Here is a 27,229-nt window from a genome sequence, read left to right as displayed (position 1 = left end):
CATTTTCAGATTCATAGCTTTATTTTCTGAGGATTTATGACTTCCAAAGACAACCATGTCTTCCAATGCGAATAGCAGGGGGATGGGGTTTTCTGGAGATTACAATGGCAAGGATGTTCCTATTCTTTTCACATCAGTTGGCACTGCAACTCCCATGAAAATCGTGAAGTGGGTGGCCAATTTTGAAACACTTGCCTCCCCCCTATTATTTATTTATTTCATTAAACTTCTATACCACCCTCCCCATGAGTGGGCTCAGAGCAGTGTACAACAAATTCATACAAAATATATGAAAACAGTCTAAATTACAAAGCCATAAAACCTAACATCTACATGGCTTGATAGTGCAAAAATTTTAATCCAAATTTAGATTACCATTGGGGGTAGAGGGGGAGAGAAAGCAGTTAATAGGTCGGTTGCAGTTAAAACTGTAGTTAAGAAACCATTGCTGTCCTCAACCATATGCTTGGCCTTGCAGGCCCTGCAGAATTGTAAGAAGTCCCACAGGGCCATGATGTTAGCAGGCAGGAAGTTTCACCAAGTCAGCGCCACGGCCGAGAAGGGCATGGCTCCAGTTGAGGATAACTGGATGCTCTTTGGCGAGGGACTTTCAGAAGGTGTTGATCTCATGAGCATAGTGCTCTCGGGGGCGGCATACCAGGAGTGGTGGTCCCATAGGTACATTGGTTCCTAATCATTTACGGCCTCAAAGGCCAAGAATCTGACCCAGTACTCAAACTTGAGCCAGCGCAGCTGGCGAAGCATAAGGTTGTATGTGTGCATTTATCGATGTCCCCTGAAGGACCTGAGCCACTGCATTCTGGACAAGTTGTAACTTCTGGATCAGCCTTCAGGGCAGCCTCACATAGAGTGAATGACAGTAATCAAGTCTAGAGATGACTGTTGCATGGATTACTGTGGCTAGTTTGGGGTGAGACATGTAGGGGGCAAATTGAATGACCTGACACAGTTCAAAAAATGCCAGCCTGGCAACATTTGTGACCTGGGCCTCTATTGATTAGGAGGCATCCAGGACCACACCCAGACTACTGACCATCTGTGCCAGTGTTAAAGGTACATGGTCAAGAGTTAGCACCCAAAATCTGAATTTCCCCCACCCAACCAGAGAATCTCTGTCCTTGATGGAATCAGTCTCAGCTGACTCTGCTTCAGCCGCTTCACCACAGCCTCCAAATCCTCAGCCAGATTTCCTGGGGCAGTGTTCATTCATCTGTCTACCAGCAGATAAAGCTAGATGTCATCAGCTTACTGATGACAACCCAGCCTGAATCTATGCCAGTTGGTCAAGAGGGTGCATGTAGATATTAAACAACATCAGGGAAAGGATAGCCACCTGAGGTACCTTGCAATGTCACAGGGTATCTAGAGGAAGCCCTCTCATTCAGCGCCACACTCTGTCCCCGACCATGAAGAAATGAGGCAACCCACTTCAGGGCTGTCCCATATAATCCAACTACAGCAAGATGGTGAACCAGCAGATCGTGATCCACTGTGTTGAATGCTGCTGTTAAGTCAAGTAATAATAGCAGCACCAACCTGCCTTGATCCAAGTGCTCACAGAGATCATCTATGAGAGCAACCAGCACAGTCTCCATCCAGTGACCTGGGCAGGAACCAGAATGGAAGGAGTATAGAGCTGATGTGTCCCCCAGGAAGCTCTGAAGCTGCTCAGCAGCTGCTCTCTGAACTTCCTTACCCGGAAAAGAAAGATTCAAAACCAGGGGGTAGTTGGATAAATCAGAAGGAGCCAACAATGGTTTCTTCAAGAGCGGTATTACCATTGCTTCTTTTAAACCCCCTGGAAAGACACCTGAGGCAAGGGACCAATTGATAATGTTCATTAGAGGGCCCCATATACCCTCACTGCCGGCTCACATCAGCCACTAAGAACATGAGTCAAAGAGGCTAGTGGTTGGCTTTGCAGCACTCAGGATCCTGTCAACATCAGCCTAAGAGAGCCAACTGCAGTTGTCAAATACTTAATCCAAAGACAGCAAAGGGGCTTTTAGTTCACATCCTGTATCAAGGTTAGCAGGAATGTCACAGCAGAGCGAATAGACTTTCTCAGCAAAAAAAAGAGAAAAAAGCTCGCAAATGCCTCACAGGTTATGTCCAAATTACTAATCTTTTTGGTTGTCTCAGATTCCCTTAATATTGGAATCTGTAGAGAAATCTCATTTTGGTCCTCGGACTCAGCGAAGTCTGACATGAGTTGTCAGTCCCCTGGCACAGTACCCACTGACCAAAAAATAACAATTGACAGTCTCAATGTCCAAACTCCAACTGTCAAGAGGTGTTTTTTTAAAATCATTGGAACCCCCTCAAGTTCTGCATCAGAATTACTTCACCACTGCTAGTCACATGACTGCAGGTGTCTTTTCTTGCAGGGTGATCCCAAGCCTGGAGTCCATCACAGCAGTCTTCACTGCCATCTCATAGAATTTCATAAACCTCCTATAAGACGTTCTTGAGGCTTTGTTGTACATGTTAGATTCCATGTCAAAAATGAAGTCATGAGGAGGAAGATCTATGTTTTATTTCAATTAACAAGAAAATAGTTGGACCAAGTAGTCCATCCAAAATTGACTACTTTCTTCTCAGCATATTTAGGGAATATGCTTCAATTAACAGGAAAACAATTGGACGAAATAACTAATCAAAATTTGACAACTTTCTTTTTCATCTTCTTCTTCTTGAACATATTCTGAACATATTCAGGAAATACATGGACTGACATCATCAAGAAAACAATATTCAAAAAGCATAATGTATGCCTTGCATGTCAGCCAGTTAACCTAAACTGTTCCTTTTCAACATTTATCTGGAGTCTAAGACAATCCTCCACATTCCACCTGTTCTTAGTACAAGTGAAAGATGGGGCAAGTACTTTGAGAATGCATTTCAGCTCTTTGAGTAAAAGAAAAAGCTGAGCTTTCTGTTTAAAACAAACAGCAAAAATTGTTTGAAGCAAAAGCAGAATCCTCTCTCTCTCCGTCCCTCCCTCCATCTGTCTGATTTGGCAGGTACAATTCATCCACATATAAAAGCTATGAACCTGAAACTTATCCAATGTCTTGATGGTAGTTGTGGGAGTGGCAGTGCCAAAAAATGGAAGGACTTGGAACTTCCTCACCCCTGCAATCCCAAGAATGTTCCCCCCAGGTTTTTGCAATGGGGCAATGGTTGTCTGTGGCATACGTAACTCATCCAAAACTATAGCTAGCAGCCTCAGCATTGACCTCTGGCTTCAGTTTGATGACAGGAGTTGCTGTGGCCAAAATGAACATCATTGGCCCAACCTGGCCCTGGCTATTTACGGACCTTCCAAATTTGCACTGGAATGTTCAGTTTAGGCTGCGGTCACACGGAACAGTAGCCACACAAGTGAGACGGAAGACAGGTGGAGTTTCTGGGCGCGATCTCACCAGCACATCTGGGAAGCGTAGCACTCCCGTGGCTCAACCGAGGCTTCCCGCTGAAACTGCGTGGCAAAAAACTAGTACCTCGGAGGTACTAGTTTCCGGAAACTGCGGGGCAAGGGCGGGCGTCTGATCACGTTTCTGGTGGCATCCGGCGCCCGCCCATGTCCCCTTGCAAATAATGTTTTTTTCCCCCAAGTCTCTGTGGATGCGCACACGCACCCAACGGAGCATGCACATTTGTCGTGTACAGAAAAAAAGACAACCAGTTTGCCGTGCCGCGCGCTTCTTTGTTGTGCGCCGGCTTGTCCTGTGATCAGCACCTCTCCCTTCCCATGGAACCTCCACGGTACCTCCACAGGACCTCCACGGGAGGTCTGATCAAGTAACCGCGTGGTAGTTTGCCCCGGGGCAAACAGCCACACTTCCCCCCCACAGTTTCCTGCCTGTGTGACCGGGGCCTTATTGTGGCAACTTCTGAATGATGATGAGAGATACTGTATCCAAAACAAAGGAAATTGGAACATCCTGGGTCAGGGGATTTCCAGAGCCCCCCCCCCCAGGGTTGCCAAATCCAGTTTGGGAAATTCCTGGAGTTTCAGGGGTGAAGCCTGGGGAGGGCAGGGTTTGGTAAGGGGAAGGACCTCAGCAGGGTATAATGCCATAAAGTCCAACCTCCAAAGCAACCTTTCCTCCAGGGGAGTTAATCTCTGTTCTCAGGAGATCCATCGTAATTCCAGGAGATATTTATTAAAATATATGCCCCTTTTCTTCTGCTCCAAGGCAGCTTACAGTAATAGTTACAAACATTTCCAGTTGAAAATAAAAAGTAAAATATCAAGCCTAATGGGTTCTCTTAATAAATAATAATAGATCAATTGCAGCTATCCATAGACAGTGGAATCACTGCAGAACTACATGATTTTACACAGGCTGATTTCGCACTAGAGCTGCCTCGATGTTGTGCCGCCGTTTGCCCCGATACCATTGGTCAATTTCACACCCGAAGCCGCGGGGCTGCATTTGACCCGTGGCTTCGCCCGATTTCCTCTGCAGTTTCGTGGTCCTCAAAAAACAGGATCATGAAACTGAGGGGGAAATCGGGCGAAGCAGCGAGTCAAAATGCAGCCCCACAGCTTTGGGTGTGAAATTGACCAATAGTATCGGGGCAAACGGTGGCGCAACATTGAGGCAGCTCTAGTGTGAAATCAGCCGCAGTGTCAGAACTGAGCCTCAGTTTGTTTGGTTCTTTGTTTCAAGCTGAGACTCTCAATATGCTGTGTGGATCTTGTCCATGTCTAGAAATAGCATGGCCGCCTGATACCTCAAAGATGTCAATTCACTCTGTTTCCATCCTGAGGCCTTGTTGTTGTGCAGCTACTTTTTCCTCTGGGTCAGATTTAGCCAGACAGGACCCTAAGTTATGTTGAAAACATAGAAATGTTTGCTTCTCTTTTTCTGATGCAAGTGATGTCTCACTCAGCATACTCCTCTGGAGGGATGATCTTGGAAGTGTAATTATTTCTAATTACTAGGGTTCACCCTCCATATTGCTAATTGTCACATCCAAGTTCTGAGGCCCAATGAATTCCCACTATAAATCTAAAAAAGATGAATGCTTCTATAAAAATTTCCTTTTGCCCTTCAAAGTTGGAATTATGAACAGGGAACATGAATCAAATGGTGGACAAAAGAGAAAAAAGCATTTTGAAATAAGATTTGCTCCCAAATGGAAGTCCTACTGTTCTTTCTCTCACTACAGTTACCTGATGTTATGGGCAAGGCGCACAATGTTTGCTCCATGACTGATCCCTTCCAGCTCCCATATGAGTATTCTCAGAGAGGAGATGCAATCATTGGTGGCATCATGGCTCAATATGGATGTCTTTCTGATAAAACCACTTACACTGAAAACCCTACAACTATGGCGCTAGATGGACTTATGTAAGGAAACAACTTTGTATTGTGTATTAGGATAGATAGTCTTTAAGTGAGAGAGGCCAGGTTGTGCTTTACCTGGAAAACTAGCCTTCTTGCTGATTGCAGACAGGACCTAAGAGCATAAGAAACAGTCTCAGTCATGTCTCAGACTTCAGCAACTCAGGAAAACGTTTTCAGTACCAGGAGTGACTGGGCTGTGGGTTTTATGTTTCCCTCAAATAAGACTGAGCACAATCCAGATACAGTAAAGATCCTACACTAAGTAACACTTCTGTTGAAATCTATGGGATTCATATATGCTGAACTTGGCTGTATCATTCCCATGAATTTTATCTGTATCTTAAAATGGGCAGTGCCCAACAGTTAGACTCATCCCATCGGTTGAAAAAAACCAAGGAAAGTATTTGTACTTGAAACTAAACTAGCAAGCAAATGATGTTTGTGTTGCATCAGAATTAATTATTTTACTCGTCCAATCAGCTCTTGCTCACTGTGCCATCCATCAGAGAGGCATGTTCTTCCTCTGCTCAGATGCAGGGCTTCTCAGTTATGGCCCCAACATGAAGCTTCTGCTTTCAGTCTTTAGCTGCTTCTACTGATTCTATCCAGCTGGTGACTATAATTGTTGTCGGGTTCTTCTTGGCTTCCCATTGTGGGTAGGGGACGAGTTTAAGTATTTTACTCTTTTATCTCGCTGCCCTGCCATCATATTTTCCAACTGAACCTCTTCTGAGAAGCACAAGTTAAAATATTTAATACATAAGATGTATATACCACTGAAATACATCTGAAACTTCAGCAGATGATTCTTGAAATGCTAAATACCTTTTTTTAGATTTCTTTCTTTAAAAAACACAAAAACCCAAATCTCACAACAAAATAGAATAAGAATGGGGAAAAGGTATTCATAAAGACAAAAGTATGACAACAATGGTGGCAATTCTACACCTAATTTCCTATAAAAGGTTTCCAAAAGCAAAAAATGTCCTTAATTGTCTATATCTGTTAAATATTGACAGAGTCTAAGGTCTTCAATCCATTCATTTACCAGAAGTGGGCATGTATCCTTCCAGTGCTGTAAAATGATTGTTTTAGCTGTAGGGTATGGAGGGTTCATTTTCACTGACCATTGATTTGCCTTCAAGAGATGGGCAGATAGCTTAAAAGTGCATAAGCATCCTCAAAAATAAGTGAATTTTCTCACACAAAATAGAAACGAGCAATAACATCTAAAACTTCAGTAGATGGTTCTTGAAATGCTGAATATCTCTTTCTTTTCATAATATAAACCTGCCTTTAGTGTATCACCAAAGAGCTACCAGCATGTCCTGTCATTTGCATTTGCTGTGAAGGAAATTAATGAAAACTCCAAGATCTTACCCAATGTCAGCCTGGGATTCCAGATCTTTGATGGCAATTTCAATGCCAGGATGACTGATCAAAACATTCTAAAGCTTCTATCTTCCTGGGAAAGAACTGTCCCCAACTACAACTGCAACAAGACAAAAAATGTGATAGCTGTGGTTGGGGGACTGAACTCTGAAATGGCCTTTCGCATCACTACTGTTTTAAATGTCTACAAGATCCCACAGGTAAAACAAGCATTTACATCTGTACTGTCCTCCTATATCCTGAGGACTAAGCAAGTGAGTGTGTGTGTGTGTGTGAGAGAGAGAGAGAGAGATGCAGACTGCATATGGAAGAGAAAGAGGTGGTAGACTCTTCAGATGGTATGATGAGATGCACCACTTCATACAGAGAGAGGAGAAATCACATATTTAATGCTCCTCCAAATGAAAAAAAAAATCCTGCATATTAAAAGTAGTGCGTCAGAAAGAAAGGTTTGATCCTAGCGTTTTGCTTGCTGTGATGGTTTTCAAATTACAGGGAAGTATTTATCTTGCAGATTTTTGAAAAATGAACTTCCACCCCTGTAGTCTGAAGGGCTACAGTTTTTTTTCTCTGCCACTTCAGCAATGTGCTCTCTTAATATGACCTTCTCCTTCTGCAATTCTTGCCCAGACCAAAGGGAGGGGGAATTCAGGACTCAGATATGACTCTGACACAAAAGAAACAGGCTTTCCTACACCTTCATGACCTAAGGCCAAGGAAAGATGCTTCTCCCTCACCTTAAGACCTGGACAGTATATACATTTGGGAATGTTGAGAGATTCATTCCTGAGAGCAGTTACACATATTATTCTCAGTATAAATGATCTCAATAAATAATTATAACAAAGCAACCTAATCTCTATATTCTATATTCTGTTATATTATCAAGAAGTGATATACATAAATCAATATCCTAAAGAACAACTAAATAAAGAACAAATCATATTGGAAGAAAAAAGTCTGAGGTGGATGCTGATAACGTTCAGTCAAAGCCAATTCCATCTATGAAAGCTCTGCCGTGAACTGACTTTTAGGAAAAGCAATAATAGTCCAGCATTTGACTTATTTCCAAAGTTAATTGCTCCACTTGTAGAATGTGAAGCTAAGTGGCTGACAGGCAGTTATTCAACAAGACAACTTGTCTGATAAGGAAAAGACAGGGATGTAATTCTTGACTAACGTGATTCCCAGGTGAGGATGGTGTTTCCAATCCAATCTTTGGGTGCAATCACAGACACAATTAGCCGCGCCATAAGTGCAAATGCTGGGCAGATTTAAAGGGTGCAATCAGGCACGAACATCTGGGAAGTGCCCCGTACCCATCGCCAACCCGTTTTGCTCCACCGCAGAAGCGGAGTAAAAAGACAGCAGGGAAAGTCTGGTAGCAAACGGGTTGCTATGGGCCACAGACGGACTTTCCCCTGTCTGATCGCTGCAGCACACTCTCATGGCGTCAGGATGGTCTGACCATCCCGACTCCATGCCATTGCTCCCCCCCCCTTCTCAGTATGCGCATCATTGCAAACTCCATAGGGAGCCCTCAGTGCTGATATGCAATTCATCAATTCCTCATTTAAGCACATCAGGAAGAAATGGCAAAAAAACACCCCACCAATTTCCCTGCGGTTGCGTTTGATCATGCAGTGGTGGGCTGCCCCCGTAGCTACAAAGGACTGTGTGATCATACAACTGCGGGTCAGATTCCTCTGGGGGAAATAGCATCTCGCCCCATGCTATCTCGTACGTGTGACCACCACCTTCATCAGAGCCAGTCCTTTGACACATACACTTGAGCTGGTTAATAACAATAAGTGTATTGTGCATGTCAAACAAGTATCTCCCAAAATACAATATAAAACCTTAAGGGAGGACTACAGTCATCAATACCAAATGTTACATCCCTTCACAATGCAGTTATGCAGTTCACCATATCCTAATAACGAGGAGCAAAAGGCTTCCTATTGAGAGGGTTGGCAATACTGCTCAAATACCAACATACATGATTCAAAATTAAAAGTTGCCCTTCATTAATTGCTTGCAGCTGCATTCTTCAAGCTAATACTGAGTGACCTGATCTTAATGACTTGTTCTTTAGCATATTGACTTATATATATTTCTTCTTGATCATGTAACATTATATAATATAGAGAGAGACTAGACTACCTTGTTAAAAGAATTTATTGAGATCATTTATATTGAGAATATAGAATGCACAAAGACATCAGATTTCCTTGTTTAAGTTATTGATGGGGATTTACTACTGTTTTGTCACAGTGGTTTTGTTATAGTCTGCTCAAGGAAGATGGCAAGAGCAAAGCTCAGGTATTTCCACTTAGCTGTTTGATGCCTATTTGTGACTAATTGGGATGGTTCATGCCAGTCAAAGACAAACTAAAATTAAAAAGCCAAAATCTGGAGAAGAATAACTAGAGACTCATGAGTTCAGTTTACACATGTCAAAGCAAGACTGAAATGAGAATATTCAAAACATGTAAACTTGTTCAGGGGAAGAGCTTCTGCTTTGTATGTAGAAGGTCCCAGTTTCAGTCTTCATTGCCTCCAGTTAAAAAGAGCAGGCAGCAGGTAATGTGAAAGACTTTTGCCTGGGACCCTGGAGAGCAGATGCCAGCCTGAGTAGACAGCACTGACTTTGAGGAACCAGTGATCTGAGTCAGTATGAGACAGCTCCATATATTTGATAACATCCCTAGTATTAAAGAAGTTTCATGCCATGAGAGCTATAAGTTATGCATGTTTCCCAGGAAAGTCTTCCGCATTCCTGATTTTTAAGTACACTTATTATGCAGTCCTAAACAGTGTTAAACCTTTCCAAATCCACTGAAGTCAATGGCATTAGAAGGTTGTAACTCAATTTAGTATTTTATTACTAAAGATTTATCCCTGGATTTCATCTCAAGTGCTAATTGGGATGACACATTGTAACTTGTCACAAATGTTCAGTATCATCATGAACATTCCTTTGTTTTTATTCAGATTGCCTACTGTGTCTTTGCTCCAGTGAGTGATGTTAAAATTCATCTCCCTTCCTTCTATCGCATGGTCCCCAATGAAGAAGTTCAGTACACAGGCATTGTCCGGCTCCTTTTGCATTTCCAATGGATGTGGGTTGGGATCATGGTAACGGATGATGATCAAGGTGAAAAATTTGTGCATACTTTGACACCTATGCTTTTCAAACATGGGATCTGTGTAGCCCACACTGAAAAGATGCCACCACTATATCAGGCATTACATGCATTCAGATCAATGCAATCTGTTCTTCCTGTGGCCACTTCTCTTGCCAATTCCAGTGTCAGACTATATGTTGTAAATGCAGAGCTTCAGACCATAAATACTTTTAAATGGTTGATACGGGTTAATGAAATGTTTGGAGGGATTACCAAAGATTTCATGGGAATAGTATGGATTATGACAGCCCACTGGGATTTCTCATCACAGACAGAGCTCAGGGAACTTGATGTGAACATCTTTCAAGGTGCCTTGTCCTTTACAATTCAGACAAATCAGGTATTGGAATTTCCAAAATTCCTTCAGGGGGTACGCCCTGGCTTACAACAAGAAGATGGTTTTATCAGGGTCTTCTGGGAACAGGCATTCAACTGCACATTGTCTGATTCAGAGGAAAAGAAGGAAATTAATAATGAGGCTTGCACAGGAGAAGAGAGGCTGGATAGCCTTCCTGGAATTATTTTTGAAATGACCATGACTGGCCAGAGCTATAGCATCTACAATGCGGTCTATGCCATAGCACATGCATTGCATAAGATGTACACATCCAGACTGAAATTTAGAGCAGTGGTGGACAGAAGTAGATGGGATCTTTCAAATCTACAACCATGGCAGGTATGTGAAGGTATCTGATACAGGGAGTGCAGCGTTGCATCCAAATGTTGACAGAACATTTCCCTTTCTTTCAAATCTTGAATATCTCTCATTTCTTAAAGTTGTCCATAGAAGCTGTAGGTATCACTGAAAAACCAAAATCATATTGTTTGTTGTACTTCTCTTTCCTGTGTACAAGTTAGGGAAGTTTGTCTGAATGTCAATATATTGTTCTGTACTTCTCTCACAATATTTAGAGTATAGATTGGAGAACTTGATGAAGTAGGTATGGCGTCAACTTTCTTATTCCTTGTGAATCAAGTCAAAAACATCCATTTCATTTGTTTGTGTGTGTGTGTGTGTGTGTGCATAAATAAAAAATGTGACTCTTGCTTTTGCTCCATTTTCTCTTTGCCACCACTTTCTGGAATAAAGGCATGAAACACCAATAAATTCTCATAAATCCAAGGTGGTGTTCTTCACTAAAAAAAGTAATTCTAAAAAATGTAAGTAGTCTGGTGCTCTTGGGGTTCCTGCTCCACATCACCTGCCCTCAGGAGATTATGGGAGGTGGCAGTTTTTGTCAATTTCCCCCATTTTGTTTTATTTATTGTTTTCTGCTGCTTTTTATTACTGGTTTTAACTTAATCTAGATTACTTATTATTCTATTCCATTGTAAACTGCCCTGAGCCAAATAATAATAATAATGATGATGATGATGAAGATGATGATGGTGGTGGTGGTGATGATGATGATGATGCATTAAAGCTACTGTTGTCCGCCGAGGGTGGTGTGAATTAGAACAAGTTAACAGACTTCCTTATCCTGGAATTTTATTCTAATCTAAACTAGGCCTCACATCAAAAAGCTGTGAGAGACAAAAATTATATTGAAATAGCTCGAAGCCTTTTGCTTATAAACCCTAGAGTGTTATAAACAATGTTATCACTTTGTTAACATGTATATTTTCAATCTAGTTTCAGCCTTTCCTGAGAAGCATCTTATTCAACAACACTGCTGGAGACCTGGTACTTTTTAACGAGAATGGTGAAATAGCTGCTGGATTTGATATTATAAACTGGGTTATTTTGCCAAACAAATCCTTTGTCAGAGTGAAAGTTGGAAGGATAAATCCACAGGATTCACCAGGCAGAGAATTCATCATTAATGCAGAGGCTATCACCTGGCATAGTATGGTGAAACAGGTGGGATTCAAATCATGGATCTAATTCTGAACTTGGCCCCAAGTATGAGTCAGAAAATGAGGCCATGTCCTGTAGAAGCAATGTCTGCATCAATGCAGACATTGAAACTTTAAAAAAGATATCGTAAGAGTATGTTGTGAGATATTTGCTGCCACTTGGGCTTCCATAGCTACCCCAAACCACATTGTTGAGGATTAGTTTCTGCTGCAGGGAGGAAGAGTGTGATCAAGCTTGGTAGGTGGGAAGGAAGAAAGAAGTCATCAAAGAAGAGGGGCCGTGGGGGCTGCTGGGGGAAAGGGGGGAAATGTGTGGGAAGGGGGGTAGAGGATGGAGCTGCGACTCCTCAGATATCCTTCTATGTCCTCTGCTTATAATAATAGTAATTCGGATCCTGTTCCAATAGTAATCCTTAGTGATCCTTCTCACCCTACTGTTCAAATTCCATTAATATCTGCAACTTTCTCAGTCATTTTACTTATATAGGAAACTACGTGAAATTCACAGTGTCATTATCTGCCAGTTATTTTCTCATCTTTGAATGCTTGATTTTAAAATCCAAGTTGAAGGACCATTTTTCTGCTATGAATTGAAATCAACAGGCTGTTAAGATAACATAGCTGATCAACCCCCAAAAAACCTTTGTTTTCCTTCTCTTTCATTGGGTAGGTACCTCCCCTTGCTGTGTGTAATGACAACTGCCATCCTGGTTACAGCAGAAAGAAGAAGGAGGGGGCACCATTTTGTTGCTACAGTTGTGCTCTGTGTCCAGATGAGAAGATTTCAGATCAGAAAGGTGGTAGATATGATGTGCAGTTTTAAAATATGAGAGAAAAGACCCACATACAAAATCTCTCCACATCTGATATGTTCCTTGGGTTGGATTTAAATTTGTGCATGGGAGTTTGTTATCATTTCTTTCATTTTGGTAATTCATTCCCAAAGGGACTGTTTATTATTGGGGTTCCTTCTTTTTAGGAAAATCCATCCATGTTTAGCTTTAAAATCTAGGAGAAGATTGAAAGGAAACCTTCCAAAAAGTAGCACAGTTAGCACTGCAGCCACTTAGCTTGAAAAAGAGTAGCAGGAGGAAGAGGCAAACTGATGAGGCAAGAGCATTTGGTGGCCAAAGTGAGGTGAAGCATCTGGGCAGGGAGGCAGGAGGAGGAGGCCTTGATGTAGATTTAGTTTGGAGACTTAAAGGAAAGCCAGGGAGTGTAGAAAGGAAGGGGAAATTGGTACGGCAGGGCAGGCATAAGGAAGAGAGTGGAAGGCAAAGTCCTATTCTACCTCTATCACAATTGGAAATCCCACATGTACGTAATCCTAATGGCTTCAGTTTACAGTCAGTCAACAAAGCCCAAACCCCCTCTCTCCTCCTGAATGAATACAGTGTAAGCCACTTGGATAATTTTGGTTGCCTTGAAAAAGTGAAGTCAGAAAAAGGCAAGAATGTAATAATGACTGAAAGAAAAGGAAGACGTGGTGTGTTTTCTTATGGGCTGTTCAGAGGGGAAATTTATTTCATTTTCATAATAATAATGATAATTATGGAACACCCAACCTTCTGTAATTATTGTTATTCATAACTAAGGAAATGGCCAAGTATAGTTGAATTGAACCATCTGTTCTGCTGTTGAAAAAGAGGGGTTGGAGCCCTCTTTCCCCATGAAAAAGCCTATGCTAGGGATCATAGAAAAAAGCCATGTGAGACAGAGGCTATAGTAAAGAGATTATATACAATTGAGTGGGAAAGTAAGCTAGATCTATTCCATCCATCACCCCAAATAACACAATGACACCACAAATAACACAAGTGGTGCCTTTCACAATGTCCTTCTTTATTCACCATCCAGTCTCCACTGCAGGCAAACACACACACCCCCCCCCCCCCCCCCCCGCTGTCATGCAGGAAGTTCAAGCAATGGAGAAAGACTGGGGATTTTATACAGCTGCCAAGATTCATGAAAATCGGAATATGAATCTTGTAATCCAGGCACATATTTTTTTTGTTTCATGAGAGACTTGGCAACAGTTCATACTCTTTAATCTAAGAAGTCAGATGGTGCTATAGGACTCATCTAGTGCCATTGGATTGGCTTATGCAAAACTCCAGATTCTTCTTACTTTCCTCAGACTAATTGTGAAGGCCATGTTCTCCCTCAGCAATCCCAGAGAACATGTCTGGAGTCAAAGCAATGTCCCCAACCAGTGACTCTAAAGCAAGTGTGCCTTGCTGTCTCCCTAGATGAACAACTCCCAAGGGAAGGGCATGCTGACGATGTGACAGAATAGATGAGGATCTCAATGTCTTTTAAAAGCAGGAGCTGTCATGAGAAACTGTGACCATCCATGGAGAGTGCAGTACACACACTGCACTCTATAGAAGGGCCAAGAGAGAAGCCAGGGATAACAAACTACCCAGCAGCAAGGATGGGGGCTGGGTAGGAGGAGGAAAACATGAGTGAGCAAACCCCTTTCTCTTCTTCTGAGGCCACAGAAGGCAGAGGTGGAGTGGGCTGAAACTGACACCCAGAGATGGAGGTACAGGCAAAGCAAGACCACCACCCCAACTCCTGTCATCACCAATGCTTCCTCTAAGCTGTGGAGTCTTGTGAGCAAAAATCCTGCTTTGTGAGCTACTGGCATTAAAGTTGTGAATGAATGATTTAGCTACTGCATAAGTTAGTTTCCTCTGGAGCCATCCTTCCTGAGCTAAGACAAAAATGTGTGCGCCAGAGGCTAAAAAACTGAGACCAAGCTCACACAAACTCAGCTTTGGGGGAACACTGGTCATCACTTAATTCCTTGTCTTTCTGTCTGAACAAGGTCTTTGCTATTCACTCTTAGCACCAGACAGCAGGAACTAAAGGGGCACAAGTGTAATCCTCAAATGATTTTTACACACACACACATGCAGATAATTCCACAAAGTTATTCCAAAACTGGAAGTGGGAGCTATCCCAAAGAGAAGGTAGAAGATCCAGCAAACTATGGGAGTTTTGTGCAACTATGAAATGGGGGGGGGGGAATCTGGTCAAATATAAATGGTACAGTTGCCCAGGCTAGCTTGATCTCATCACATCACAGAAGTGAAGCAGGGTTGGCCCCGGTTAGTATGTGGATTAGAGATCACCAAGGAAGACTAAGGACACCATGCAGAGGCAGGCAATGACAAACCATCTCTGGATGTCTCTTGCCTTGAAAACCCCATGGGGTCACCGTAAGTCAACTGTGACTTGACAGCCAAAAAAATAAAAAGGCCAAATTCTGTATATAGGCTTTACCCATAAGAAAGCAAATATTTCAAACCTGTTAGTAACTTTTATGCATAACTGATTATACCACAATAAGAGTATTGGGGGGGGGGGAGAAATGAAGCCAACCTTTGTTCTGTTTTTCAGATATGGATGACTGTTTTAAATGCCCACAAGACCAATATCCAAACAAGAAACGGGTTGAGTGCATTTCCAAAGCGCTACATTACCTCTCTTTCACAGAAACTTTGGGGATCAGTTTAGCCATCTCAGCTCTCTCTCTTTCTCTGATCACAGCTTTGGTCCTAAGAATTTTCATCCAGAACCAAAACACTCCAATTGTCAAAGCCAACAATCGGGACCTCACCTATTCTCTCCTCATCTCCCTGTTGCTATGCTTCCTTTGCTCCTTGCTCTTCATTGGCCAGCCTCAGACAGTGACCTGCTACTTACGGCAAACTGCTTTTGGCATCATCTTTTCAGTCGCTGTTTCATGCATGCTGGCCAAAACCATCACCGTGGTTTTGGCTTTTGCAGCTACCAAGCCAGGAACCCAGCTGAGAAAATGGGTGGGGAAAAGACTGACAACCTCCATTCTCATCTCTTGCTCCCTCATTCAAGCCAGTATTTGTGCAGTGTGGCTCTGCACTGCTCCTCCATTCCCACATTTTGATATGGACACTCTGGCTGAAGAAATCATAGTGGAATGCAATGAAGGTTCAGTCACAATGTTTTATTTGGTTCTGGGGTATCTGGGAATATTGGCTACCGTCAGCTTTACTGTGGCTTTCCTGGCCAGGAAATTGCCTGACAGTTTCAATGAAGCCAAATATATCACTTTCAGCATGTTGGTGTTTTGTGGTGTTTGGCTGTCCTTTGTTCCATCTTATCTCAGCACCAAGGGGAAGTATATGGTAGCCGTGGAGATCTTCTCTATCTTGGCGTCTAGTGGTGGGCTCCTAGTTTGTATCTTCTTCCCTAAATGCTACATGATAATCCTGAGGCCTGAGTTGAATAGCAGACATCAGCTAATAAGGAAATGAGAATTTGAATGCAATATAAATGGTGATTTTATTGAAGACAAATACAGAAAGAAACAGAACTCCCCTATGGTGATGAGTAGATTTCCCTCATCAATTCACTTCCCCCTGATTTCCACTTTCACTTGGAGCTTTTTTTCCAATATTCATTTCAAATTTGGTTCAGAGGCAGGTTTTTGTAGCGTTCCTTTCTGATCTGAATGTCATCAAACACTGTTAACCAGGTGTTACCATTGAAAGGAATGCATTGAAATTTCTTTCAATTGTCCTTGATTAAGCCATCAGGGGAAAGTCATAAAAATCTCAGTTTTCACGATGCCTCATTCCGAATCCAGAGGGAGGGCAGGAAAGTGAGAGCACCTCCTTCCAGTTTCTGTTTATTTTTTAAAGCTGTAGTTATGAGAGGGGGATGAGGCAGAAACAAGGCCCCCCTCTCTCATGCCTGCATGCAATTCCATTCTTCAAGAATATCACATTTGCTCTGGGATGCTAGTCTTGTATTTGGTGCAAACATTCAATCACAATAAAGAAATAAGTAAGCAATCAAACTTGTTTTGTCTTTTCTTTCCACCAGCAAGTCAAGGTAGTGTGTGCTGTTATTGTCTCCTCATCTATGGTTTAATCCTGATAACTCAGGAAAGGTAGGCTGAGAGATAATGATGGGCCCAAGTTATCTAGTGAGCTTCGTTGCTGAACAGCAGTTTGAAGTCAGGTGTTGTAAGTCAGTCTGTGCTCAGTGACAGCACGGATTCAGACAAAGAGATGCCTGCATCTAGCATACAGTCAGTAACTCAACTTAAGGTATTGTTTTATGCCAATAAAGGCTAACTGACTGACAGTAATTCAACAACCGGCCGCAGCTGGCTCTGAGCCAGGAGGTGGGCAGCAAGAGATCAGGTTACGGGCTGATCAGAAGTCACAGCCTACAGTTGTCAATTGATGAGATGGATTAATAGTTTTGGGATGACTGCCAAGGAATTGGCTGGGAGTGTAGCTCATTAAGACTGGCCTATAAAATCAGCCAGAAGAAGCAGACGTTTTGTGGATGCAACAAGTATACATTGCTACTGAACCAGCTATCATGTTGTTACTGGACCACTGGAATTGAGTATTGGCTTTTCTGGAACCCCTGGTCTAGACTTGGATTTACTGCCCAGATCCCTTGACCCTAGACTGAACTTGGTGTACCTGCTCTCTGAAACTCCTGATACTTGGACTGGGCAGGGCTTTTTTGTGTGGCAGTACTCACTGGTTTTGAGTACCGGCAGCTGGGAGGGGGGACTTCCTCAAGTTCTGAAGGGGGAATTGGTTGAAATCAGTGCAACCTTATATATGGATATTGTCACTTAAAAACAAAACACTGCATCCACATACTATTGTATATTGTATATTTAGCTATCCTTGCACTAAGCAAGTAATTTGTAATGATCTTTCAGTCCAATAAACATCTGGAACTCATTGGCCCATTTTCAGATTCCTAGCTTTATTTTTTGAGGATCTGTGGCTTCCAAAGACAATGTCTTCCAATGCAAAAAGCAGGCATGGTGGGGTTTTCTGGTGATTACACTGGCAATTAGTGTAATCCCACTCATCCCAAAGAGTGATTAGCACATGGAATTCACTGCCACACGAAGTGGTGGTAGCTACAACCATGGATGGCTTCAAAAGGGAATTAGATAAGCATATGGAGCAGAGGTCCATCAGTGGCTATTAGCCACAAGGTATAGATAGGGACTCTGGGGCAAGTGATGCTCTGTCTTCTTGGTGCTTGGGGGGGGGTCAACAGTGGGAGGGCTTCTAATGTCCTGGCCCCACTGGTGGACCTCCTGATGGCACCTGGTATTTTTGGCCACTGTGTGATACAGAGTGTTGAGCTGGATGGGTCTTTGGCCTGATCCAACATTGGCGTCTCTTATGTTCTTATGTTAATGATATTCCTATTCTTTTCATGTTTGGCACTGCAACTCCCATGATCATCCTGTTGGTGGTGGCCCATTTTGAGGGTCCTAGCTTTATTTTCAGTTGACTTATGTGTGCTACAGTTCCCCTTAGCTTCCATTGTGAATAGCATTGCAGATAACCTGGGCCAGAGTCTCCTGATTCCCTTCATTTGGGAGCATGGCAATTCCCACCATCACTTTGAATTGTCTGTCCAAATATCATATGCCTAGCTTTATTTTCTGATGATCTGTGCCTTTCAGAGTCAAAAGAAAAATGGGGGGTAGGGTGTCTGGCAATTATATAGGCCAGGACATTCCAATTCACTTCACTCGGCACTGCAACTCCCATGACGATCCTAAAGTGGGTGGTCAACTTTGAAACCCTTGCCTTTCCCCCTGATTATTTATTTATTTCATGAAGCCTCTATACTGCCCTCCCCATGAGCAGGCTCAGAGCAGTCTGCAACGAAGTCATACAAAATACATTAAAACAGTCTAAAATACAAAGCCATAAAACCTAACACCTACATGGCGCCATAGTGCAAAATTTCTAAACCCCCAATTTACATTAACATGGGAGGGAGAGGGGGAGAAAGCAGTTAATAAGCCAGTTGCAGTTAACGCTGGTTGTTTGTTCGCTTTTTTTAAACCACTGCTGTCCTTTTTTTAAACCACTGCTTGGTGAAACATCTCTGCCTTGCAGGCCTTGTGGAATTGTAACAAGTCCTGCAGGACCCTGAGGTTAGCAGGCAGAGAGTTACACTGTGTTTGAGTCATGGCTGAGAAGGCCCTGGGTCTTGTTGAGGATAGCCAAAGGCTCTTTGGGCCAGAGACTTCCAATAGGTGTTGAGTGTAATGTTTTCTGGCAGCCCCATAGGTATGTTGGCCCCTGGCTGTTTAGGGTCTTAAAGGTCAAAAACAGAACCTTGAAGCTGACCTGTTGAAACACAGGTTGTATGTGTGCAGTTATCGGTGTCCCCATAAGGACATGAGCCACTGCATTCTGACTAGTTGTGACTTCCAGATAAGCCTCAAGGGCAGCCCTGCATAGAGTGAGTTAGAGTAACCTAGTCTAGAGTGACCATTGTGTGGATTACTGTGGCTAGGTTAGGGGGAGACAGGTCGGGGGGGAAAGTTGCCTGACCTGATACAGATGGGTAGTTTTGGGGTAGCTGCTAGTCATTGAGTTCTGATTCCTAATCATCTGAAATTATGGAGATTTGCTAGCCATCTCCTTCAAGGTTTCTGCAACATCCTTAAGAAAGTTAGCAATGATTCATGGGATATGAAACCTATCAAGCACTAATGGGGGAGGAACACATTACAACAGAGAAGTTGTTTATTTGTTTAATTCAAACAGAACTATTATCAATATTAATACCACGAATTTGAAATTATGAATAGTAATTAGGGTTAAAAGAAAAAGAAGAACAAAATTACTTCTCAGGTTCATGTTCTTTTGTTATGGTATGTCAGAAAAAAATAGTATTTGGAATTGCAGAGCTGGTGCAACCATTGCTGCTGCCAGGTCAGCCAAATATTTGTTGATGTGTTATATGAAATAAGGAAACTCATGAGGGAACATCCTTTTGGTTTTGATTTTTTAAAATGCTGATTGTCACAAGACCCTAACGACTCCCCCTCACTGCCACTGGATTCTTCCAGCCCCCGTGGCTCTGCCACCTTGGTGTCCCACTCAGCCAAGCAGCAGGGGCCTCAGACTCCTGAACGGGAAGGGAGGTTCCATCACCGTCCCTGCCACTACATTCCCTCTGGATGTGAGACACTTTCCCTCTCTCTGTTCTGCAGTGTTGTCGCCTTCCATCCAGGTTGTCATCCCTGGCCTCTTACAGCTGCATCCTTTTATTCTTTCCTCCCGCCTTCCCGTGTTCCCCCAGCTCTCCCTGCCCCCTCCCTTCTCCAGCCCCACCCCTCCACATAATGGAGGATACTGGCTCCTGGGAGGGGCTGGGTTCTCCCTCACTCTTTCTTGCGTCGGGTGGCTCCAGATGGGGCATGGTGCCTGGATGCGCTGGCGTGCTCTCGCGCCGGGCCGTGTTTGGGTGAACTGCCGACATCTCTGTTGCTGGCGCCAGCCGGGGCTGATGACGGGATGGCTGTGGCCGCGCCCACATCAGTGGTCTTCCTCTGGCATCTCCCGGGATCCCAGGTGAGTAGAGGTGGATCCCGGGGCCATCTTCCCGGCGTCGGTGGCGGCTTTGTTGGGACCACGGGGTGGGAGGGTGGTTTCGTCATTGGGACACTGATTAAAAGGGAAGAACCTCTAGAACACAAGCTTTAAATACAGAGGATATAGTCAATCTTATATGGGAAATATGAAGTAATAAATGAATACAGAAATCCACAATATATAATATAGTTGAGGGGGGGAGCTAAAGAAAATATGAAAATATTCAACTTCTGCTGACATCTTTGGATACCAGGTGCTTTCAAAGTGTGTGCGCGTGTGTGTGTGTGGGGTATTAACAGGAGTAGATGTGGTCCATCAGGTACTCTGGGTCTAAGACGCATGTAAGAGCTGTCTACTTGCAACCAATGTATGGCAATCCTCGTAGAGCTTTCTAGACAAGAGAAGTTCAGAGGTGGTTTGTCATTGCCTGCCTGTGCATAGTGACCCTCCTATTCCTTGGTAGTCTCCCATCCAAATATTAACCATGGTCAACCCTGTGCAGCTTCTGAGATCTGATGACAGTCCCAGCAAGAGATTTTCAAGGCATGGGAGAAGCAGAGCTGGTTTGCCATCGCCTTCCTCTGCAGATTCTTCCTTGGTGATCTCCCACCCAAGTATCGACCCTGCTTAACTTCTGATATTTGGTGAGACAGGGCTACACCATGCCACTTTCCCACCCCCTGCTCCCTAGTAAGCCACTGAATAAATTAAATCTATATGAACAGTATCCCAGTGGCACCACAATGGGCTTTTGCATTTCCCTCTTCTTTGTTATTGGCTGACATGTGAGAGGAAACAAGTGATATGAACCTGTCACACCAAGTGCCTTTATCACTGCATGCTAGTGGATCCAAGCCATTATATGTAGCACTTGGTTCTGAAAATATGAATTCCAGTGGTTAAGTCTGTAGCTCTTTAACCTACCACCTTGCAGGTCCGGTGTGCATTTCTTTAGACACTGCACAGCAGTACTACCAATATTATTAACAGTACAATGGATCATCCTGCAAATTTGCTAAGAAATAGAAGCTGATGATACCCCCCCCCGATCAGCTAGAATGGACTCTTGGGAAACCATTTCCCAGAAGTATGAACAGACATTAATAAACCTCCTTCCCTGAAAAACAACCTTCCACTGGCAATTGAAATAAAAAGCAGCTGCATTTACAGTAGGAAGCTTGAAGAAGAAAGTAATTGAACAGGCAAGAGAGCTATCTAACTGTGAGAGCTACCTATGGGAAAACTAAGATTTTGAAAACAGTTTCTCAAATGTTCCTCCTTCCATTCATCATTCTTCTACTCTCTCCATCAACTGCAATCTCATTTTATTGTCATTCTTTCAGCATTGTCTCAATCACAGAACGGAATTCTTCTGGAATAAAACAAGGACTTGAATGTCACCAATTTGGGTAGAGAGGTTTGATTCCCACCTGGAAACAGGCCAAATACAAAGTGGAATAACTGCTTTAATAACCTGGTATCAAAAAACAGAGGGAGAGGTCCCTGCACACTTTTGCTAAAATTACTAGTGGTCAGATACTATGGCCCAGCGCCTTGGATAGAAGACCCAAACTATTGCAGCACCCTTGGCAGGAAGCTGGAGCAGGAAACAGTTAAGTGGAACCAGCATAACTCTGTTTGTTGGTAAGGTATGGGCATGATGCAAATTAATTTCTTCTCCTTCTATTCCACTTATTCTGTTGTCATTTTGTATTATTGAGAACATGTACAATGATGATATAAACTAAGTATTTCTTTTCCATATTTTAAACAGCATGTGTCCAAAGGCTTACAATTCAACAGTGATGCCAATGGGCTTAGAAAGAGATAACTCTGTTTAGTATTGTACACTATAAGTAGTGACAAGGCACAAGAAGAGAAGGGAAAGAAGAACAGAAATAGATTATGGAATAGGCAGAAGTGAATAGTTTCTTGCATTCCCCAAAGAAAGCCTGGGTCAGATCTTAGTTTATTATTATACAGTTCAAGAGCAACTTCCTGTTTGACATATCTTTCTAAGATCCCTATTGAGACATTTGTGATTAACTTCCTATATTGATATTCATTGCAAAAATATACAGTAAAAATCCTCCCCTGAACAAAGTTTAAAGCATTCCTCCAGCCTAAGGAGCTTTCCTTTGACCAATGTGGCTCCTCTACCAGAAGAAGCAACACTTTCATCTGCAGAAAAGACTCCTTAGGCTTCAAACTTTGCAGAGCAGAGTTGCAGGGTACAAGCCACTTTGCATTGTTTGAGTCATCGCCAGTGTGACGGGACCTGAGTTTTAAGATGTTCCACATTCAGCTCTTTATATAAGGAGGGACTATTTGGAATTTATTGTTTCATGCCTTCCTCTTTGATTGGTGATTAGTGTTTGCTGCCTATGATTACAAGAACATTAATAAAAAGAATGCCCCCTTTGTCTATGTGTCAGCATGTACCTCACAACATTTTAACTCATTCAGCTTTGTGGAAAGTTTAGAGAAAAATCTGTTAATTTATTTACATTTGTTAACTAAACTTTTGTTATAAACTATCCATGGCATAGAGTGAGCTGTTTGATTTGTCACTGCCCATTTCTCCTCCTTATTACAGCCCCACATGCTACATGGCTCATGTCCCATGTTCCCTAGTGGAGTCTTTCGGGGTGACCTCTCTCCTCCCTTTTGTACCAGCAGAAAACATGATTGGATGGTTTAAACAAATAATCTATATTTCAGGAGGAACTGATATCCCTGCTTCTGCTTCTTACAGGTAGAATGAAAGGCAGAATTAGGAAATAAAATGTCCAATCTCACCTTCAAGTCTGAATTTTTGCTGCTGGAATTTTCAGAGGTCCGGGAACTGCAGATCTTACACTTCCTTGTATTCCTGGTGTTGTACTTGGCCACCATGACTGGGAATCTTCTCATCATTCTTGCAATAGCCTTTGACCACCACCTGCACACCCCCATGTACTTCTTCCTCATGAACTTGGCCATACTGGACATCAGTTCAGTTTCTGTCATCATACCCAAATCAATGGCCAATTCCATCACAAGCAGCAGGTCAATCTCTTACTCTGGATGTGTTGCCCAAGTTTTCTTTTATTTCTTATTTGCATCGACAGATTTCGCCATCCTGACTGTTATGGCACGTGATCGCTATGTAGCTATCTGTAACCCATTACAATATGAGAGGATCATGCACAAAAGAGCTTGTGTTCAAATGGCCTGCAGTGCATGGATTACTTGTTTTCTCTATGCTGCAATGCACACTGGTAGCACGTTTTCTATGAGTTTCTGCTCTAAGGTTGTTAATCAATTCTTTTGTGAAATCCCATCATTACTGAATATTTCCTGTTCAGACTTATACCTAGTTGAAGTTGGACTTCTCGTATTTGGTTGCAGCTTGTCATTAGGCTGTTTCATTTTCATTTTTGTAACTTATGTGCACATCTTCTCTGCAGTGCTTAAAATCCCTTCAGTGCATGGCCAGAGAAAGGCCCTTTCTACTTGCATTCCCCACCTCACTGTCGTCTGTCTGTTTGAGTCCACTGCAGTCTTAGCTTATACAAGGTCTCCAACTAATTCTTCATCTGGCCAAGACCTAGTCATTGCTATTATATATTCCATGGTTCCACCCTTAATGAATCCAGTGGTCTACAGCATGAGAAACAAGAACATCAAGGTTGCCCTATGGAAACTGCTGGCTATCAGGCACACTTCAGATAGTATTTCCAGAATTGTTCTGTGAAGATGTTTCACATTGGACAAAGTACCTCTGAAAGGGTTTGTGGCCAGGAAGAAGAATGAAGAAAAGCCAGCGGATTATTTCTTGGTTATGAGGGGAGGGTCACTAAAAGGTTATTATCTCCCCCCCTTCAGTTCCACAATGCAAGCCAGTGGGTGGTATCCAGCCTGCTATTCTATTGGTAAATCTCAGTGCCTCCTTTGATCAGTAAAATGGCTACAGCAGAGATTCAAGGAACTATGTGAACAAGTGTCACAGGAAGTAGTGGTACAGAGAGGAGAGGAATCAGAAAAGATTGCATGGAAATCTGGTAGGATTCAGTTCCCTAAATTGGGGCTAAACTGGTCATCATGGCAGTACTTCACATCTATCCTATTAACATATAGGGTCATTAAATAAATAAATAAATTTGTATGGTAGCATACTGAGGACACATAGTTGATGGGAGCTGAGCTATCCTCCCCTCCTCCTCCTTATTCCTATTTCCCTGGATAGTTGCTCTAGGCATTTCTTTCCCAGCAAGGCTGAATTGGGGGAGGGAGCATTCAGGGAAGGAAAATGATAATTTGGAGGAATTCTAGGCCATGGCAAAGTTGTAATCTCAGAGGTGGTTTTAGCTACCTGGCAAGTTTTCTCTTTGTTTGTCTCAACTCAAAGTCCAATGCATGTCATGCCTTTCCCTTTCCACAAGTGTCTTGAGACACATATTTGAGCTCTTCTTTTATAAATATTACTTTACATTGGGTGGTCAATAAAATATATTTGAGACCAAAACCAGACCTTCCATTTCCAACTTCTGATCAGGGATTTTCTGGATAATTCATGGAAGATGCTCATGAGTCCTAGCCAAAGATATCACGGAAGCAGAAGTCAGTAAAAGCCACCAAATATAGACATAGAAATCTGTACTTTCAAATGCTAATAGTGAGGTCATGAAGTCACTGATTCTTTCCTTGCCAATGCTCCCTAATATCATTTTTTTTATTCAATCAGGTTGTGAGTACTGTAGCATTCTTTCCAGGCTGCCTTAGATCTGGAACAATGGTTGCCCAACATTTGCAAAGCAATCTAATAGAGTAATAGGTGGGAAGGGGACATGGATCAGTGGTAGAGTATCTACTTTGCATGCAGTAGGTCCAAAGATCTTCAGTTAAAACAATCAGATAGTAGGTAATGTTGAAAGTCCTTTGCCTGAGACCTTAGAGAGACCAACTTTGATAGATCAGTGATCTGAGTCAGTAGAAGGCAGCACCGTGTGTTCATGTCAATGCTGTTTCATTAAATTCTTTGTACTTAGGTCTGTAAGGACTTATAAAATAATAAAGATAACACAGCATTTTCAATCCACTTTCTTGTTGTTCTCCCCCCCACACCCAATCAATAACCTTTTTTAAAAAAATTATATTTTTATTCTTTTACTTTAAAGTACATTCAAATGCAGAGAAAGAAACAACAACACCTCAAAAGCAGCCAAGGGGTATACAGTAAATGAATGTATATTGGTTAAACTATGAACTTTAAGGAACCCTGGTTAAAATCTAGATGATCTTTTTGACTATACTTTACTCGACATTTTATCTATTGTCTCCTCTGAACGTTTGCACCATTGAATAATGTTATTGACCATTCAATAGATGTAGACTTATTCAACTGTCCAGATTAATAAAGTGAGTGTTACGTTATAAGAACAACCACCTGTGATAATTCATGTTTGTGGGGAGAATTTCGTATTTTGACATATATGTCACCACCGGTGCCCAGAGCTTTCTAAATTTCATATGTAATGTGGTGCAAGGTGTCTGGGTCTCTCGACTTAGACCATTAATTTTAGCCATGATGAACTGTTCCCATAGCTTATCGTGCCAGAGAGACAATGTGGGGGGATTAGGGGATTTCCATACAGAGGCAATTGGTAGTTTAGCCGTTGCAAAAAGAAGCGACGTCAATCAATAACCTTTGATCACCACCTCCACCACCTTCTTCCTAATTAATTTGATCATATTGGACCTTGGCTCCATTTCTGTTATGGTACCCCAATTTCCCCAGGAGTAGTGGAACCATTTCTTATTCTGGATGTGAAGCTCAAGTTTTCTTTGTCTTTGGAACATCACACCTTGCCCTCCAAATAATAATGGCATATGACTGTGAGGTTGCGATCTTCAATCCTCTACACCTTATAAGGTAATTATGTTGAAAGAAGCCTGCATTTAATTGGCAGCCAGTGTATGAATTAGCAGTGTGCTCTGTGTTGCATTGCATACTGGGGGAACATTTGCAATTGATGTCTGCTCCAGAATTGTCAATCAGTTCTTTTATGAAATCCCACAGTTACTATAGCTGTCCAGCTCTGACTGTACCTAGCTGTTTGGCATTAGCATTGCAACAGGATATTGTGACTTCATCATAGTAACCTACCTACAGATATTTGCTACAGTATTGAGAATGCCTTACCTCACTGTGGTGTCTCTGCTTGCATTCACTGTGCTCTTTGGCTATGTAAAGTCCCTTTCTATCACAACATCTTGTCTAGATAGTTTTTGGTATCATTTCAACCATAATCCCCTCATGAGAAAACGGGATCAGAAAAGCATTGCTGAAGCTTTTTGATTATGGGTGTTCTGCCAAAAGCCTCTCCAGAAAAGTTTGTCAATGAGAAAAGAAGACTGATAAATATTTATTATTCCAGCTAATCAAATGCAATTTAGGATTCCTACAACCAAATACTAATTCAGTTCAATTTGTGATTTGATTGGGCACTGGTCCACTCTTCTAAAAGCAGCTGCCTCTTTTTCATCAGCTGTGTGCACAAAACACTTCTGATCCACTGATTCAACTACTATAGACCATGTATGCACTGCTACTGGAAAATAATTTACATAAGCTGTGAGTCTTATGAGTAGCTCTGTATCATATTATTCAGTACCTGAACATTTAAGATGAAAACCAGTTTGTATATCATGATGATTTTATGTAAATATTTTATTTAGATTTTTGTTGAGTGTGTTGGTATAACTCACCAGTGCTGTGCATGAATAACATAAGGTTGTCTCACTGGGAGGGAGTACATAGGCAGTCTTGGCCACAAATGTCCTCAATGGAAACAGCACAGCCACAATTCCTGCTTCCAACATCATTAATTGTATTTATTTATTGTTATTTATGTGAAACACTGATTAGTCACCTTCATTCCTTATGGAGCTCAAGACAGCTTACAAACACAGATAAAAAAGTCATAGGATAAAATGCATT

At 42.3% G+C, this 27,229-nt stretch overlaps 2 protein-coding genes across 2 annotated transcripts; both read left to right on the top strand.

The window, feature by feature from the left end:
- The first annotated feature begins 514 nt into the window (after positions 1-514).
- On the top strand, positions 515-16,119 carry LOC107117713 (vomeronasal type-2 receptor 26-like). Its single transcript, XM_015419871.1, has 5 exons — positions 515-678; positions 6,682-6,973; positions 11,595-11,822; positions 12,489-12,615; positions 15,224-16,119. Exons 1-5 carry the CDS (start codon positions 515-517, stop codon positions 16,117-16,119), a joined length of 1,707 nt encoding a protein of 568 aa, XP_015275357.1.
- A 6,913-nt stretch (positions 16,120-23,032) lies between these two features.
- Positions 23,033-23,983, top strand: LOC107117712 (olfactory receptor 14I1-like). The gene has a single exon (XM_015419870.1). It carries the CDS (start codon positions 23,033-23,035, stop codon positions 23,981-23,983), a length of 951 nt encoding a protein of 316 aa, XP_015275356.1.
- The last annotated feature ends 3,246 nt before the right edge of the window (positions 23,984-27,229 follow it).

The sequence above is a fragment of the Gekko japonicus genome, unplaced genomic scaffold, assembly GCF_001447785.1.
Source record: "Gekko japonicus isolate JY-2015 unplaced genomic scaffold, Gekko_japonicus_V1.1 scaffold3042, whole genome shotgun sequence".
In the NCBI taxonomy this organism is placed as follows: domain Eukaryota; kingdom Metazoa; phylum Chordata; class Lepidosauria; order Squamata; family Gekkonidae; genus Gekko; species Gekko japonicus.
This window is presented reverse-complemented; position numbering and strand designations above follow the sequence as displayed.